Genomic DNA, 16,323 nt, shown 5'->3' on the forward strand with positions numbered 1-16,323 from the left:
TTGCGTATGAGCCTGCCATTAAAGGACCGCTGTGCTACGCGAAGAGGAAGAAGACGGGACATGCTTCGTGAGATGCTGTCAGCCATTCTCTGATAGCAACAGCCTGTATATATTGTCTCTCCAGTGTACTTGTGAATCCCCGTGACAATATGGATGACGCTACCACCAGGAACGCCGCACAAATAACCTCCTTGCTGTAGTCTATGATGCGGACGACCCTCTTCGCAGAGGAATTCCCGAAGGGCCCATATCCTCTTTAAACAATGCCAAAGCAGGCTACGCCACGACAGTCGACGTCATCGCGTTACCGAATTGGCGAAGGCAACGCAACAACCCCGACCGCAGTTGCCTGCCTTGTGCATGCGTGCGTAAAGTAATCAACTCCTAGGAATCCCTTCCTCGTATGAGAATGTGATGGATTAAAGGAATTCCGAGAAAACCACTTTCCGATGAAGTTGACGTCGTTTGAGGACTGGGTCCGGCCACGCGGTAACGTCAAAAAGACGCTTAACTTATTACGGTGTGACGCGATGCAAAAGAAATTGAAGATAAGGACTGGAAACTAAAGTAAGGCCTTGACAGGTCAGACAACGCAGGAAACTGATTATGGAGATTCGCATGTGAAGCTTCCATAATGAGTCGAAAATGATCCCGATCTCCCTTTGTCTAACCTATTTCACCAAATACATGCATGCCTCTAGCCATCATTGAAATATAGTATAAAAATTACATTCTTGGGTTTTACCTGCTGAAACCACGATCTGATTATAAGATGCGCCGTAGTCGGGGATTCCGGATTAATTTTGATCTACTGAGGTTTTTTAACGTGCACTCAATGTACGGTACACAAGGGTGGCGCGTTCCGAACAACGGACTAGGACGTCGGTGAGAACGTGCACCCGCATGGCTGCGTCGTTGAGGACCAGAGACGCAGCCTAAGAACAGCCAGCGAGTGGGGGCTCTCGTGTTTTATAACTGTAAGCACCTTTCCCCAGAAAGCGATAATCAGAAAATGGTCAAACACTTCTTTAATAACGCTGCATGAAAGTTTGGTTGATTTGCATAGTCCAGGCGCTCGATTCTGCAGCGTGTGCATGGAAAAAAATTGGCCGCATATCTTCTTGCTTTGCTGCAAATGACGTCGAAAGACGATAGTCTTCTGTCGCCCCTGATACGCAACAACTTCTCTTCTCCTCCCTCCAACCCCTCACGCTCTTCACCTCCCCTCTCACTCCTTCCATGATGGATGCAATCGAGGTTTTGCTGAATTCAATTCAAATTTCCCACCTTCGCCCTGCTCTCACGCCATCTGTTGGGACCTTTTATTACCGTTGGCTTAAAGCCGGCTACAGAAACGCGGCTGCAGCCGGCTTTTTCAACGCGCGGCGTCTCCAAGGTCGATTCACATAGGTCGCGAAGCTTCGGGCGAAAAGCGGTTCAGAACGAATTGTGACCGACATCAGCAAGGGTGGTTATGGGAGCAGCGATTGAAGCGCGACTATGTTTGGAGGGAACAAACATTGGGAAAGACAAAAGCGTTTTATAAATAAAGAGAGACACAGTTAGATTCATTCAACGAAAATACAATTACAAATCAATTTTATATGCGCATGGCGAGAAAAGAACAACTCTATTTTACTTGATCATTATCAATAAATACCTTTTTTTTCAGCGCCCACCCTAAGAGCATCCACCGATAGCGGCAGGCGTTCACGCCGCTATCACTTGCAATGCAATGCAGCTCTTGAAGTGTGCAGAAAGGCGCGCTCGTAAAGTTAACCTGTTATAATACGCCCCCCTCACATATTGTGTTGTTTTGCTTACCGACGTTTGTCTCAATTTGGTGACGCAGGTAGTCTCCTTGTTTCTTAACCTGCGTAGTCAAAAGCAGTAAATTGCGACTGCCAGATAATTGTTTAATGTAGTTGTTTTCGTGCGACAGCTCTGGCCGACGGGCTTGGCGTCCGACGAAAGTGTGTTCTGTGCAGGGATGCGATTTCGACACCCGTACGGCTGACCTTTTCCTGTATCGCTTTCTGCGCTGAAAGCTCGCAACGCCCATCAAGTCGTATGGCGGGGCATTTGAATATACAGCTGTAATAGCAGGCCTCCGAAAACAAATTTCGCGCCTTTGCGAACGAAATGACGTCACTTCTGTTTTTAACGGACATGACGTCACATTATTTTTTCTTCCGCCGGAAGTGTTCCCTCCTCACACAGATGGCGCTAAGCCCCATGGACCGCTAGAGCCCCTCAATAAAAAAGCCCCTTCAATAAAGCCCCTTCATTGAGGGGCTTTATGGACCGCTAGGGTGCCTCGATGCCAGCGCCGCCGTTCAGGGTGGTGCCATCCTTTGACCGCCCCCCGCCGCCGCTTTCTCGCTGCGACACCATCTTGAATCACAGCGAGCGGTTGCGAGTGCTTGGTGCCGGTGCTTAGTTCGAGACACAGTGCGCGCGGATGCTTCGCTGACGCTTCTACTTGCTGGGCAGTGTTCAGCCGCATGAATGACATTCTTGTCAAGTGCATCGAGTCGACATGACGGGCTTTTGTGTTCCCAAGTGCGCCGGATCGACGCGTAAAGGGCTTCGTTGTTTACGCTTCCCCCGGGACCTAGAGCGAAGGAAGAGATGGGAAGCCCAAGTAAAGCGGTATAACTGGAAGGCAACGGATAGCTCCTACATTTGCGAGGTAAGTGTCAAGAAAGTTTAGACTATCGCATCATGTTTTTCATTTAAATAACAAAGTATTCTCTGATCCTCGCTCACGAACTAAGCACTGCAGCGATGCTGTCTGACGGTAGCCTATGGTTTGCGAGCGCGCGCCGCATAGGCTTTTGCCGTTTTGATCGGCGCAGTCTATGCGAGTAGTACCCTTATTTTTAGGACTGACGAAAATGCTTCGCCGCGAAATAGCCTTAGATTAGCTACAAATCGTCATGTAAACCACCTATTTTACTTTTTCACAGGAAGCACACATCGCGTGTCTCTTGTTTCTTCTTGTTATTGCGATAGCAATTATATGGACACTCCAAAGCAGATTTCTGCCGTCGGCGTCGCCGTCGCCGTGAGGTTCCGTATGACGTCAATGGAGATGAAATCGTCGCCGCGCGCCGCCGAACGCTGTATGTGAGAGTGAAAGGGCGCGAGGGACGCGCGCTTTCACGGGGAGTGAATGCACGGCGGAGAACAAACACGCGTTCTGCGCCGTGCTCCCTTAAGGGCTGCAGAAGTAGGCGTCTCTGTCTCTTTCCTCCTTTACAATCACCATATATGTAGAGCAAACGCGCCCTCTTCGACGCGCGAAAGGCCGGGGGGGGGGGGGGAGGCGACGTTTCGCTGCGGCACCAAGTGCCTATTTATACCAGAGGCTCTGGCAACAGTCACCAACGCCGCACGCATTTTGTGCGAACGCGGGCAAAACGCCGACGGCGTCAACAACAGTTCTGCGTGTTGCCGGTGCTGCTGCATGTCCAAGTTTACACAGCTGATTAAGCTACTATCATTACTCCGTATAGCTCTCTACAAATTTGCTATCGCAATTGATGCTTCGCCTTTAAGGTGAAACTGCGCCAACTTTTTTTTTCCTCAGTTTCTTTTTTCGCTACTGGTTATTTGGGAGTAAAGAACGCAGTGCTTCTTCTGGGGAGAGCGGCTGTTGTGTACGTGGCAAGCGAAGCATTGTGATTTTCTCTATTCTCAGCAGATATCTTGAGGATCTGAGGTTGTTACGTTATATAGCTGATTTTTTAGACGAATATATGTGTAGTGTGGTGCTCGTAAGCCGATGGTCATTCGTGCTCATTCCCGATCGTAGTGGGTACTGTGACGGTCTTTAAATGCCTGTGCACGGTATGCCCAGGTGTAGTAGAGTTAAGGGGCATCATGGGACCAAAATCTTTCGGCGCTTTCTGGCATGGTGTCTGTTGTAGCCTGTGCATTTCTTCGAAACGTGTGAAGCGAGTTAATACAGCATTACTTCTGCGAAAATTTATTTTTAAGCACTGTAATGGGTTCTCTGTATTTACAAGGCAACTTTTCATATCAATAATCACTTTTGTAGTTTTACATGTACATAGAAACAGTTTGAAGAGGACCAGTACGAGCTATATCGACAGGATGGGCGCCGTCTGTTAAAGTCAACAGCCCTACATCATCATGGACTATATTTCCGAAGTGAAAAACATTGCTAATCTGTATTTGACTGTCTTAGTTTCATTCACGGTTTTTGTACGCGATATGTATGCAGTGTTGTTTATATTTTCAATGTAGTTATCAGTGTTCTAATGGCTACTTATAAAATGTTCTGTACTTGCCATCGATGTGTTTGGCTGATGCGACGTATTCGATGGTAGCTCATGTATTCTGGCTGGATATCTTGATGAATATTACCCGCGGTTGCGTTTTCTTGTTTGTATTCTTGTTTTCGATTTATATTGTGTGTAATAAGGTTGATGTACTCACTTGAACCCCCCCCCCCGATGTAATGAATAAATTTATAAAAAACTCTCCCTATCTCATTGCGAATTTTTTGTTATCGTCTTTTAACATAACCTTCAGGCGCCACACAGTACATATCATTTTTCATGTACATATCTCTTTCATGATTTACTGTACTAGACATTATAAGTAAATGTATTTTGTGCATCGTTTAGTTTCTTGTGTGTACTACGCAAGATTGACACAAACAAGTTACGTTACATTTTCTCTACAGCACTAACTAAACCTTATTTTCACATCGCAGTTATTTTTACACCAGCTTAATCCTGTCAGCACACAGTTTTGTGGGCAAAAAAAGCAATATTGCGCGTAGATATCGCCAAATGATTGCAACGAATGCGAAGAGCACGCGCAACGCAAGGGAAACTAACCGCCGTGCGCGAGTGGCTGGCTACGGTAAAGGAGGCGTGACGTGTAAACCAAAATGGAACAGCGAAAAAGAAAAACTTCCACACACAGGGCGTCGCAAACCTTATACACCAAGCATCGAAGCGCAAAAAAATAGTGCGTATTTCAAACATACACACGGCATACTAAATATGATTGAATTAGGCAACTTGGGGCATGTTCCCGGCGCCATACATTTACGTCTTGGACCTTCGCAGAGTTAACGGCGATTGATTATAAAGATGTGCAAATGCGATACCGATAAAAAAATCCTCATCAAGGCAAAGCACTTGGAAGTGCGCCGCAAGTAACACTATTTATGAACGCAAGCGTAGCTGAGTCTGAGCTCGTGTGATTCAATATGGCGGCGCCAGCGGGGTTGCCTCCACCCTGAACGGCGGCGCTGGGCATCGAGGCACCCTATGAACCACCGATGAACCGCCATGTTTTGAACGTATGGGCTTCTATGGAAGCTTCGCTACCAGGTATATCTACCTTGGCGTCTCTTCGACCCTATTTATAACTCGTCGATTTTTTATTTACTTACCTAAAAACCAGCCCAATGTGTATTCTTAATTAAGTGAACGCTGCAGATCACGATTATGTACATATATTTTGCCTCAAATAGGTCTGAAGTTTCCTTTGCGCTTTATAATGTTGACGTGTATATACCTGACGCCGTGCCACCAGTGCTAGTATCTTGGTTGGTTTTGGCTGGGCGGTTGAATAAAGTGACAGACAGACAAAGTTTTTCACGTTTAGGTAGCCCATGAAAGACTATCGTCCTTAATATGCGTAACAAAGAATAATATTTTTGCCGCTCTTCTGCCGGTGACATCAGTCATCATGGATAGGGGGAAGTGAAATTTTTCTCAGAACACCCGTGTTTCCATCCAGCTGAAGAAAATCACCTGCGAACAAAGAAAAATGCAGCACTGAAATGAACAATCGCGCATCACATTAGAAGGAGGCGTTCGAATTGGCCATTCTTTGGAAGCGCCAGAGGCCATAGCCATGACTGAGTTTATTAACATCAATTTATGCGAAATTGCCAAATTAAAAAGAGCTTGTTTCTGCACTTCTCGGTGGCGTGGAAATAGAAAATCAAAAACGAACTTGATGCAGCCATTAAGTATCGGTTGACTGTCAGAATACTATTCAACTGATCTAAATGGTTTATACCTAAGATGAAATTGTACAACTGTATTAAAAGACGGGACAACGTTCACGCAGACCAGCACGAGGCTGTTTGACGTTTTTGTTTTGTTTGATGCTATTGAACGTTGGCCACTTTCCTTGCCGACTTTTGCTTAGCATTTCATTGTCTGATCATTGCGAACACACACGCATGCACGCAGAGAGAGGGAAAGAATGACGTGCACTTAGCGTCACTGGGCTTGAATCAATGAACAACGTGGTGGACGATTACGAACCATGTGAACCCGGTTCGTTCATGTGCAGTGTAGCGCGAACGGAACACACAAGGCGGCTGAACGACAAGGACACAGCGCGACTAACAACTCATAGTTTATAACACGTTATTGAGGTTATGTGTGATCGCACAACAAAAAAATGAGTAGCCGCTCCCCTATTGAGGAAATGGTGCTAAGCGAAGCTTGTCGTGTGTTGCTTCGGTGTTCCTCTAAACGAATTGCACTGACGAGATCCACGTTGTGCTCGAACCGGTTATCCGTCCTACGCATTACATAGCCTGCCCAGCTCCACTTTTCCCCCTAATGTCAACTAGAATATCGGCTATCCCCGTTTGATCTCTGATCCATGCCGCTCTCTTCCTGTCTCTTAACGTTAGGCCTAATATTTTTCGTTCCATCGCTCTTTGTGCGGTCCTTAACTTGTTCTCGAGATTCTTTGTTAACCTCCAAGTTTCTGCCCCACATGTTAGCACCACTAGAGTGCAATGATTGTACACTTTCCTTTTCAACGACAGTGGTAAGCTCCCAGTCAGGATTTGGAAATGCCTGCCGTATGCACTCCAACCCAATTTTATTCTTCTGTGAATTTCTTTCTCGTGATCAGGGTCCCCTGTGAGTAATTGACCTAGATAAACGTACTTTAAATACTCTAGAGGCTGACTGGCGATCCTGAATTCTTGTTCCCTTGCCAGGCTATTGAACATTATCTTTGTATTCTGCATATTACTCTGACACTTTCTTACACTCTTTCTTACGCTTACACTCTTACACTTTCTCGGTTAAGGTCCTCAATGAATTGGTGTAATTCGTCGCCATTGTTGCTGAACAGGGCAATGTCATCCGCAAACCGAAGGTTGTTGAGATATTCGCCCTTTATCCTCACCTCTAAGCCTTCCCAGTTTAATAATTTCAATACTTTTAAGCATGCAGTGAATAGCATTGGAGAGATTGTGTCTCCTTGCCTAATCCCTTTCTTTATAGGTAAATTTCTATTTTTCTTGTAGAGAACCAAGGTAGCTGTCGAATCCTTGTAGATATTTGCCATGATATTCACGTATGCCTCCTGTACTCCTTGATAACGCAATGCCTCTATGACTGCTGGTATCTCTACTGAATCAAATGCCTTTTCATAATCTATGAAAGCCATATAGAGAGTTTATATAACTGCGCGAAAAAAACGAGGACGCATGAAAAAAAAAAAACACGCACAATACCACGAGCGCAGACTACCAACTGTTTATTTCTGGAAAAGCAAGCAGCATATATTTCATTCAGGATCCTGAACACGTGCCCGCATTGTCACTGTCACATGTGCCGATAAACATAAAAACCAGAAAAAAATATCTGCTGGGTAACAATGTAAAACTGGATTGCGACAGGCAATCACCAAACTAACCAAGAGCCGTTCTTGCTATATCATCAAACGAGTGAGAGAAAACCGTGAGCATGTGAACGAAACGAAAATGGCAGATGTCACTTTACAAATAACCATAGTAAAGGCGTAGGATGAGGCGATAAATACGTTTGATAAAAAGAAATAGAATTTGATTTGATATTTGATATTTGCTAGGACAGAGAATCAGTGAGGACAAAGAAGGCCCCACTGCCGTTTGAAAGTGTTCATTCCAAACTAGTTAAGAGGGCCAACGTAACCCTAGCTTGTAAGTCCACACTGGAAAAATCCTGCGAGCACAAATTAGAACTCAGTTAGAATCAGCAAGTGAGGCGCTTCCTTTCGGCCGGTTACCCTCTGAGTTTAATCACAGGTGCATGTAAAAGTCTCTTGCAAAAACTGAAAGGTAGAAAGCAGCAGCAAGAGGATATTAAGAAAGATAAACTGCAAGTCATGCCCTACATTCATCGAGTTTCGCACTGTATCAAAAAAGTGGCAAGTCGCTACGGGGTCAAGGTCGTATTTTCGGCTCCATGTAAGCTTAGTAGAGTGTGGCCTATGGTGACAGGTAAGAAAAAGATTCGGCCCCAGTGCTCAACCATGCACGAAACGAACAACACCGAGTGTGTTTGTGGGGTAGTGCATTCAATTCCCTTGACTTGTGACAGCATTTATATTGGACCAACGCGCAGGTGTTTCAATGAAAGGGCACGGGAACACCAGTGGTATGTAAAGAACAATGCAGGAGGCACTTTGGCCCAACACTGTAATAGATGCAGAGGAAAAGATGAGGGCGGAAGAAACAACCCTGGCAAACCAATTCTTAAAAACACAACGTTCTTGTTCAAATCGAGGGACCAGACCGAAAGGGAGATTGTTGAAGCTTTTCCATAATAAAAACAGGCGACAAGTGTATCAGCATGCCGTCTCTCTCGTTGTTACCAGAAGAAGTCGATTTTCTGGAATGTGCCTTGTAAAATCCTTCTTGGCGTTCAAATTTTTTTCCAAATTTTTTGCTAGCTTTTGGTTTTTGTTTGATCGTTGGTTTTATACTGAAACCGTGGCCTAGGCCACAAACTGCGTGAAGAAAATAGAAGACAGAAAAAACCAAAGAAAAGAAAAGGGAGAAAAAAAATGCCGAAAACACCTCAGCGTTTGTTTTTCACCAGGTTTTACTCTTTTCATAACCACGTTTATAGTTTTCGTCGACTTCATCTTTACTACTGGTGTTTTTTTCTTTAAGCCATGTCTTTATCCTTCATGCCTTTTTATGACATCATCGCCTCTACATTTGTTGTTTGGCGTATTATTTGTTGATTATATTTCTTTTTTTAATCAAACGTATTTATCGCCTCGTCCTACGCCTTTACTATGGTTATTTGTTAAGTGACATCTGCCATTTTCGTTTCGTTCATATGCTCACGTTTTTGTCTCCCTCGTTTGACGACATAGTAAGAACGGCTCTTGGTTAGTTTGGTGATCGCCTGTCGCAATCCTCTTTTATATTGTAGCGCCTCAGCATGCGGCGCCCGTCAAGGAAGACGAAGTTGGCATTGGAACGCGCGGCAGGTGCAGAGCGAGAATAAAAATATCAGTTCGAAAACTCAACGCTGTCAGGGCTGGATCTTTCTCGTGTTAGCTCCGACAGTTAATGGTGACCCGATAATGAACACGCAACCCCAACCATCCCGCATGGATCCCGCCGGCTCTTCCACCCAGCCTACCGGTCCTGACGCCCAAGAAGACGCCAGACCTAACAGTGCTGCGGTGGCTGCGATCCAACACGTCAACCTGCCACCATTTTGGCCAAACAACCCCTGCACATGGTTACTGCCGGTCGAGGCGTACTTCCGTCTACGGCAAATCACCAGCCAACAGACCAGGTACTGGCATCTGGTGTCCTCCTTACCTCCGGACGTAGCCGAAGACTTCACAGATATTTTAGCTTCGCCGCACCCGAGCCATCCCTACGACACGTTGAAGGAAGCTATCATTTCCCGCAAGTCCGAGTCTGAACACAGCAGACTCCAACAGCTCATCACGGCCACAGAGCTCGGTGACCGTCGCCCATCCCAGCTCCTGCGACACATGCGCCAGCTCATTGGCGGGACCTCCGCCTCTCAAGAGGAGAAGCTTTTGCGTGAGTTGTTCCTTCAGCGCTTACCGCAGAGCATGGTCCCGGTCCTCGTCGCTGCAGGAGATGTCCCAGTAGACACGCTCGCTGAAATGGCTGATCGAGTGGCAGACTACTCGCGGGCACATAGCCTCAACGCCATGACCACGTCGCCACCGGCCACCGCTGCAGACCCCGCGCTCGCGAGCATCGACAACCGTTTGGACGCCATTGTCAGACGTCTCGATGACTGCGTACCTGCGCATCGCCGATCGGCATCCAGGTTCCAGTTCCACAGTCGCTTCTCGACGTCTCCACGCTCTCCGGGACTTCAGACAACCGACGCGCCACGGGACGACTCGTCCTCGACCATGTGCTGGTACCACCGCCGATTTGGGGCCTCTGCACGCAAGTGCACTCGCCCGTGCTCCTGGTCGGGAAATGCGACGACCGGCCACTGACGGCGGCGAGTGGTCCTGGTAGAACGTCATGCCGCCTTTTCTATGTTTCCGATAAGATCACTGGCGCTTGCTTCCTCGTCGACACAGGAGCCCAGGTTAGCGTCATACCGGCCTCCTGTGCAGATCGCCGTCGCAACGAACAGACCTGCCCACTCCAAGCGATCAACAACTCCGCCATTCCCACATACGGCCAACGCTCTCTTACACTTGACTTTGGACTACGCCGTACGTTCCGCTGGATTTTCATCCTCGCTGACGTCTCGCAAGCTGTTCTTGGAGCTGACTTCCTCAGTTTTTTCAACCTTGCTGTGGACATGCATGCTCATCGCCTCATCGATCTCAACACGCGCCTATCCATCAACGGTATACCCTGCACTTCCTCGTCAACGAGCCTTCGAGCTCTCACACCTGCTTCGCCGTATGCAAAAATTCTCGCTGACTTCCCCAACCTCACGAAGCCGCACACCAGAGAGTCACCGGTGAAGCATTCCGTCACTCACCACATTGTGACCACTGGACCTCCCGTTTTTACACGGCCTCGTCGACTTTCTGGAGAACGCCTCACCATCGCCCGCCGTGAGTTTGAGCACATGCTTGAACTTGGCATTGTGCGGCCTTCCTCCAGCAACTGGGCATCGCCACTCCACATGGTCCCGAAGAAAGATCCTGGCGACTGGAGACCATGTGGGGATTACCGCGCTCTCAATGCCCACACCTTACCAGACCGCTACCCACTTCCTCACATACAGGATTTCACATCAAATTTGGCTGGGTGCACGATCTTCTCTAAGATTGACTTAGTGAAGGCTTACCATCAGATTCCTGTAGAACCCGCTGACATTCCGAAGACGGCCATCATCACCCCATTTGGCTTGTTCGAATATGTAAGGATGCCTTTTGGACTGCGCAACGCAGCACAGACTTTTCAGCGCACTATCAACGAGGTCACGCGAGGTCTCGATTTCGTATTTGCCTACCTTGATGACCTCCTGGTAGCAAGCTCATCGGGCCCTGAGCATGAATACCACCTGCGCACCCTGTTTCACCGTCTGGATGATTACGGCCTCGTCATAAATCCCAATAAGTGCGTCTTCGGCGTCGCTACAATCGAGTTCTTAGGCCACCTTGTCACTCCACAGGGTATACAACCGCTCGCCAGCAAAGTGAAGGCTATCCAAGACTTTCCACCCCCGACATCAATGAAACGACTCCGAGAATTCCTGGGCCTACTAAACTTCCATCGCCGCTTTCTTCCTAAGTGTGCCACTTTCCTAAAGCCCTTAACCGACCTATTAGCTATAAAAAAGACCCGGCTGCGCCACTGGAATGGACCGACGACGCCGCATCTGCCTTCGCCACTGCCAAAAAGGCTCTGGCAGACGCCACCATGCTCATACATCCCGTTCCTGATGCCCCAATTCGTCTCATCACCGATGCATCGAGTGTAGCAGTTGGCGCTGTTCTCGAGCAGCACGCATCAGGTTGGCAGCCCCTTGGATTCTTCTCGCAAAAACTCAAACCAACGGAAGTAAAATACAGTACATTTGCCCGAGAACTCCTTGCTGTGTACCTCGCCATCAAGCATTTCCGCCATTTACTGGAGGGCCGGGACTTTTACGTCGTTACAGACCACAAGCCCCTGACGTTTGCCTTCCATCCCAATCACAGCAATTACACTGCAAGGGAGATCCGTCAACTATGCTTTATCTCCGAATTCACCGTGGATCTCAGACACGTACATAGGTCGGAAAATGCCGCCGCTGATGCACTCTCACGCATCGATGCCTTGTCGACCCAGCCACCACTAGACATGGAAGAGCTAGCAGCTGCCCAGAGCAACGATCCTGAGCTACATAGTCTTCGCTCTTCATCCACGTCTCTATCTTTCACGGAGTGCCTACTTCCATTTTCTACCTCATTAATAACGTGCGAAACGTCTACTGGTGTTCCTCGGCCCTTCGTGCCTAAAGCGTTTCGTCGTGCAATTTTTGATCAATTGCACAACATGAGCCATCCGGGTATTCGTGCGACCCAGAAGCTGGTCACATCTCGTTTCCTTTGGCCAAGTATCAATGCTGACGTCCGACGCTGGGCGCGAACCTGCCTTCAGTGCCAGCGTGTTAAAATTCACCGTCACACGGTCACTGCACCATCCCCCTTTCGGCCTCCCGACGCAAGGTTTTCCCACGTCCATCTCGACATCGTCGGCCCTCTTCCACCATCACAAGGGGCCTGTTACCTACTGACATGTGTGGATCGCTTCACCAGATGGCCGGAAGCGTTTCCCGTTTCCGACATTACAGCACCGACAGTGGCCAAGGCTTTCACAAACGGCTGGGTATCACGCTTTGGATGCCCTTCTGTCGTCACCACTGATCGCGGTCGTCAATTTCAATCGGCCCTTTTCACCGCACTTGCCAATATCTTGGGCATTCGACACATCCACACGACTGCCTACCATCCTTCAGCCAATGGCATGGTCGAACGGCTTCATCGACAACTGAAAGCTGCCCTCACTGCTCACCAGCCAAGAGAACGTTGGCTTGATCACCTCCCCTTCGTACTTCTGGGCATCCGATCAGCATTGAAGACGGATCTCGGCTGCTCGTCAGCTGAACTAGTCTATGGCGTGTCTCTGCGTCTTCCAGGTGAATTCTTTGAGCCGTCCTCACCCCCTTCCACTCATGATGCCGCTACGTACATTCGAGAGCTGCGCACCACGTTTCACGACCTTGCTCCTGTAATTCCTGCCGACCGACACCCCCAATCTGTCTTCGTCAGCCAGGATCTGCATGACTGCAGTCACGTTTTCGTTCGGCGTGACCAAATACGGCCACCACTCACACCGGCCTATGATGGCCCATTTCGCGTCCTCCATCGTACACCTAAAACGTTCACGCTGGACATCAACGGCCGTGAAGACGTCGTGGCTGCCGATCGACTAAAACCTGCATACATTGCCGCTCTCGCGTCCGCGGAGCTTCCATCTCAATTCTGGACTTCCACACCCAAGCACGTTCACTGGGCGACTCCTATGGCTCACGCTCTACGGGGGGGAGCCCTGTAGCGCCTCAGCATGCGGCGCCCGTCAAGGAAGACGAAGTTGGCATTGGAACGCGCGGCAGGTGCAGAGCGAGAATAAAAATATCAGTTCGAAAACTCAACGCTGTCAGGGCTGGATCTTTCTCGTGTTAGCTCCGACAATATTGTTACCCAGCAGATATTTTTTTTTGTTTTTTGTGTGTTTATCGGCACATGTGACATTGACAATGCGGGCACGTGTTCAGGATCCTGAATGAAATATATGCTGCTTGCTTTTCCAGAAATAAACAGTTCGTAGTCTGCGCTCGTTGTGTCGTGTGTGTTTCTTTCTTTCTTCCTCGTTTTTTTTCGCGCAGTTATATAAACGTCTCAAAGCTATGAACCAACTAGCCCGCCAGAACATCCTACATATAGAGAAGTTGATGGTACTCCGCAGATTTCTCGATTATGACACTACCAAGGGGCGCAACCTGTGGCAAGACGCCAACGAGATGGACCTCCATCTGGTCACCGACAAAGCTTTTCCCACGCGCTTCGGCAACTCCGTCACCCGGGACACGACACCCGACCTCGCCTACGTCAAGAACATCGAGGAAGTGGGCGGGGAGAACATCGCCATGGAATTTGGCAGCGACCACTACATTCTCGACACCCACTTCAAGGTGGCTCGGAGTAGGGTCAGGGAATTCACGTTCGTCGATTGGGACTATTTTCGCAAGATTCGGGAAGAACGCGGGAGAGCCAGGGAACCCACCAGCCTCGAAGAATTGTGCGAATGCATCCGCCACAACACTTCCGCGGCCACCAATAAATTGGAAACTGATCTCGACATCGCCAGAATGGACAGCAGACTCGCCCATATGATCTATGCCAAAAACGCCCTGCTCCGCCGATGGAAGGGTCAAAGGCTCAATCGGAGACTTCGAAAGAAGATCTCGGAGCTCAACAAGGTCATCGACGACCACTGCAAAGCGCTATGCCAGCAAAAGTGGGACGAGCTCTGCGAATGCATTGACGGACAGATGCGCAATGGCAAGTCCTGGGGTATGCTGAAGCACATTCTCGACGAAAGTGGCTCCAAGTCAAATCAGAAGCATACGTTGGTCCGGGCCCTTCACGAAGCCACCAGGTCTCACACGGTCGATGTTCTCGTCTCCAAATTCATTCAGAAGTACCTGCCCGTCTGACGCGACGGGGATACGGTGACCCAACTCCCGGACTACAGATCCCCTCCTCGCCCCGAGCTGGACCAATACTTAGCCATTGCCGAGGTCAGACAGGCCATCTTCGCGCTCAGCCGCAAGTCTGCGCCGGGCCCGGACGGAGTCACCAAGAGAATGTTGAGAAATCTCGCCGACCCATCGGTCATCTTTCTGACCGACAAGATCAACGAGTCCTGGAAGAGCGGCGTGGTTCCTTCAGAATGGAAGACGGCCTGCATGGTGCTCCTTCCCAAGCCCGGCAAGGCCCCAAACATCGAGAACCTCAAGCCAATTTCTCTAACCTCCTGCGTCGGCATGGTTTTGGAGCACGTCGTCCTCAACAGGTTCAACGGGTACCTCGAAGACAACGAGGTTTACACGTACAACATGATCGGCTTCCGTGCCGGACTCTCGACGCAGGGTGCCATGGAACTAATCAGGCATCAGTACATGGACGGCCGTTCCAGAGACGTCAAGGCTCTGCTCGATCTGGACCTCGAGAAAGCTTTCGACAACGTGTTCCACGCCTTCATCGTCAAGATCATTTCGGACCTGGGTCTCGGTTCTAGATTCCACAGCTACGTCAGCTCTTTTCTAACGGACAGGAAGGCCAACCTTCGCATTGGAGATTTCCATTCCGAAGGTGTGCCCCTAGAAGGACGGGCCACTCCTCAGGGTGCCGTAATCTCCCCCACACTACTTAACATCTGTATGATTGGTCTTTCCGAGAGGTTGGCTCGCGTCGAGGACGTCAAGCACACTATCTACGCCGACGACATTACCACCTGATGCGTCGGGGGCTGCGAGGGCAGAGTCGAAGAAGCCATGCAGGAGTCGATCGACGTGATCGAGGAGTATCTCCGCCTCACCGGACTTCGGTGCTCCCCCGCCAAGTCGGAGCGTCTGCTTTACAGAAAAGAGAAGCGAGGCAGACCCAAAGATTGGAAGCCAGTCTCCGAAAGCGGCATCAGTCTTCGCACTTGTGACGGAGGGGTGATACCCAGGGTCGACGTCATTCGGGTCCTGGGCATGTTTGTCGAATTCAACGCCGGGAACGGAACCACTCTCCGCAAGATCATCGCAAAGACGGACAACGCTCTCTGCCTTGTTCGCAGAAACACAAACAGACACCGAGGCATGAAGGAAGCCAGTCTCCTGAGCCTGATCAACGCCTTCCTATTATGCGACTTCACGTACACGATTTCTATGCACATCTGGCTCAGAGAGGAGCGAGACAAGCTCAACGCTCTCATCTGCAAAGTGGTCAAAAGGGCTTTCGGGCTGCCCATTAGGACCCATAGCGAAGATATCCTCAAGCTGGGGGTACACAACACCGCCGAGGAGATTGCCGAAGCCCAAGAACGCGCGCAACTCGCTCGCTTGACCACCACAGCGGCAGGTAAACGCATCCTCGAAGAGATGGATTACCATCCTGCGGTATCCTCGAGGGTCAGCACTCCAATCCCTAGGTGCATTCGAGACAAGTTCGAAGTGCCCCCGTGCGTCGAAACGTCCATCCTGTCCACAACGAGGGCAGACGCAAGGCGAGAGCAGTAGCAATTCTCAAACAGGCCAAGTAACAAGGCATCAAAGCAAGCTTCGTCGACGCCGCGGAGTACAGCGATGGGAAGACCTTTGCCGTCGTCGTGGTCGACTCCAGCGGCAAGGGTTCCAATAGCACTTCAATTCGCACTTCAGAACCCGAAGTCACCGAGCAAGCCGCCATCGCCCTCGACCTGCTAGACGGTCGTGGGTCCGATATCTATAGTGATTCCAAAACGGCAGCTAGGGC

The 16,323-nt window shown here is 49.3% G+C and overlaps 1 protein-coding gene across 2 annotated transcripts in view; it reads right to left on the reverse strand.

Annotated features, from left to right (window-relative positions):
- Positions 1-5,635: 5,635 nt before the first annotated feature.
- LOC119449227 (putative phosphoenolpyruvate synthase) overlaps positions 5,636-16,323 on the reverse strand; it is a 614,437-nt gene continuing 603,749 nt past the window's right edge. For both annotated transcript variants that reach the window (XM_049666356.1, XM_049666355.1), the window contains exon 40: positions 5,636-5,798. In XM_049666356.1, coding sequence (XP_049522313.1) covers positions 5,725-5,798 — 74 coding nt within the window. In that variant the 3' untranslated portion in view covers positions 5,636-5,724. The remainder of the gene's footprint in view (positions 5,799-16,323) is intronic.

This window comes from Dermacentor silvarum, chromosome 4, assembly GCF_013339745.2.
Source record: "Dermacentor silvarum isolate Dsil-2018 chromosome 4, BIME_Dsil_1.4, whole genome shotgun sequence".
NCBI classification, from domain to species: domain Eukaryota; kingdom Metazoa; phylum Arthropoda; class Arachnida; order Ixodida; family Ixodidae; genus Dermacentor; species Dermacentor silvarum.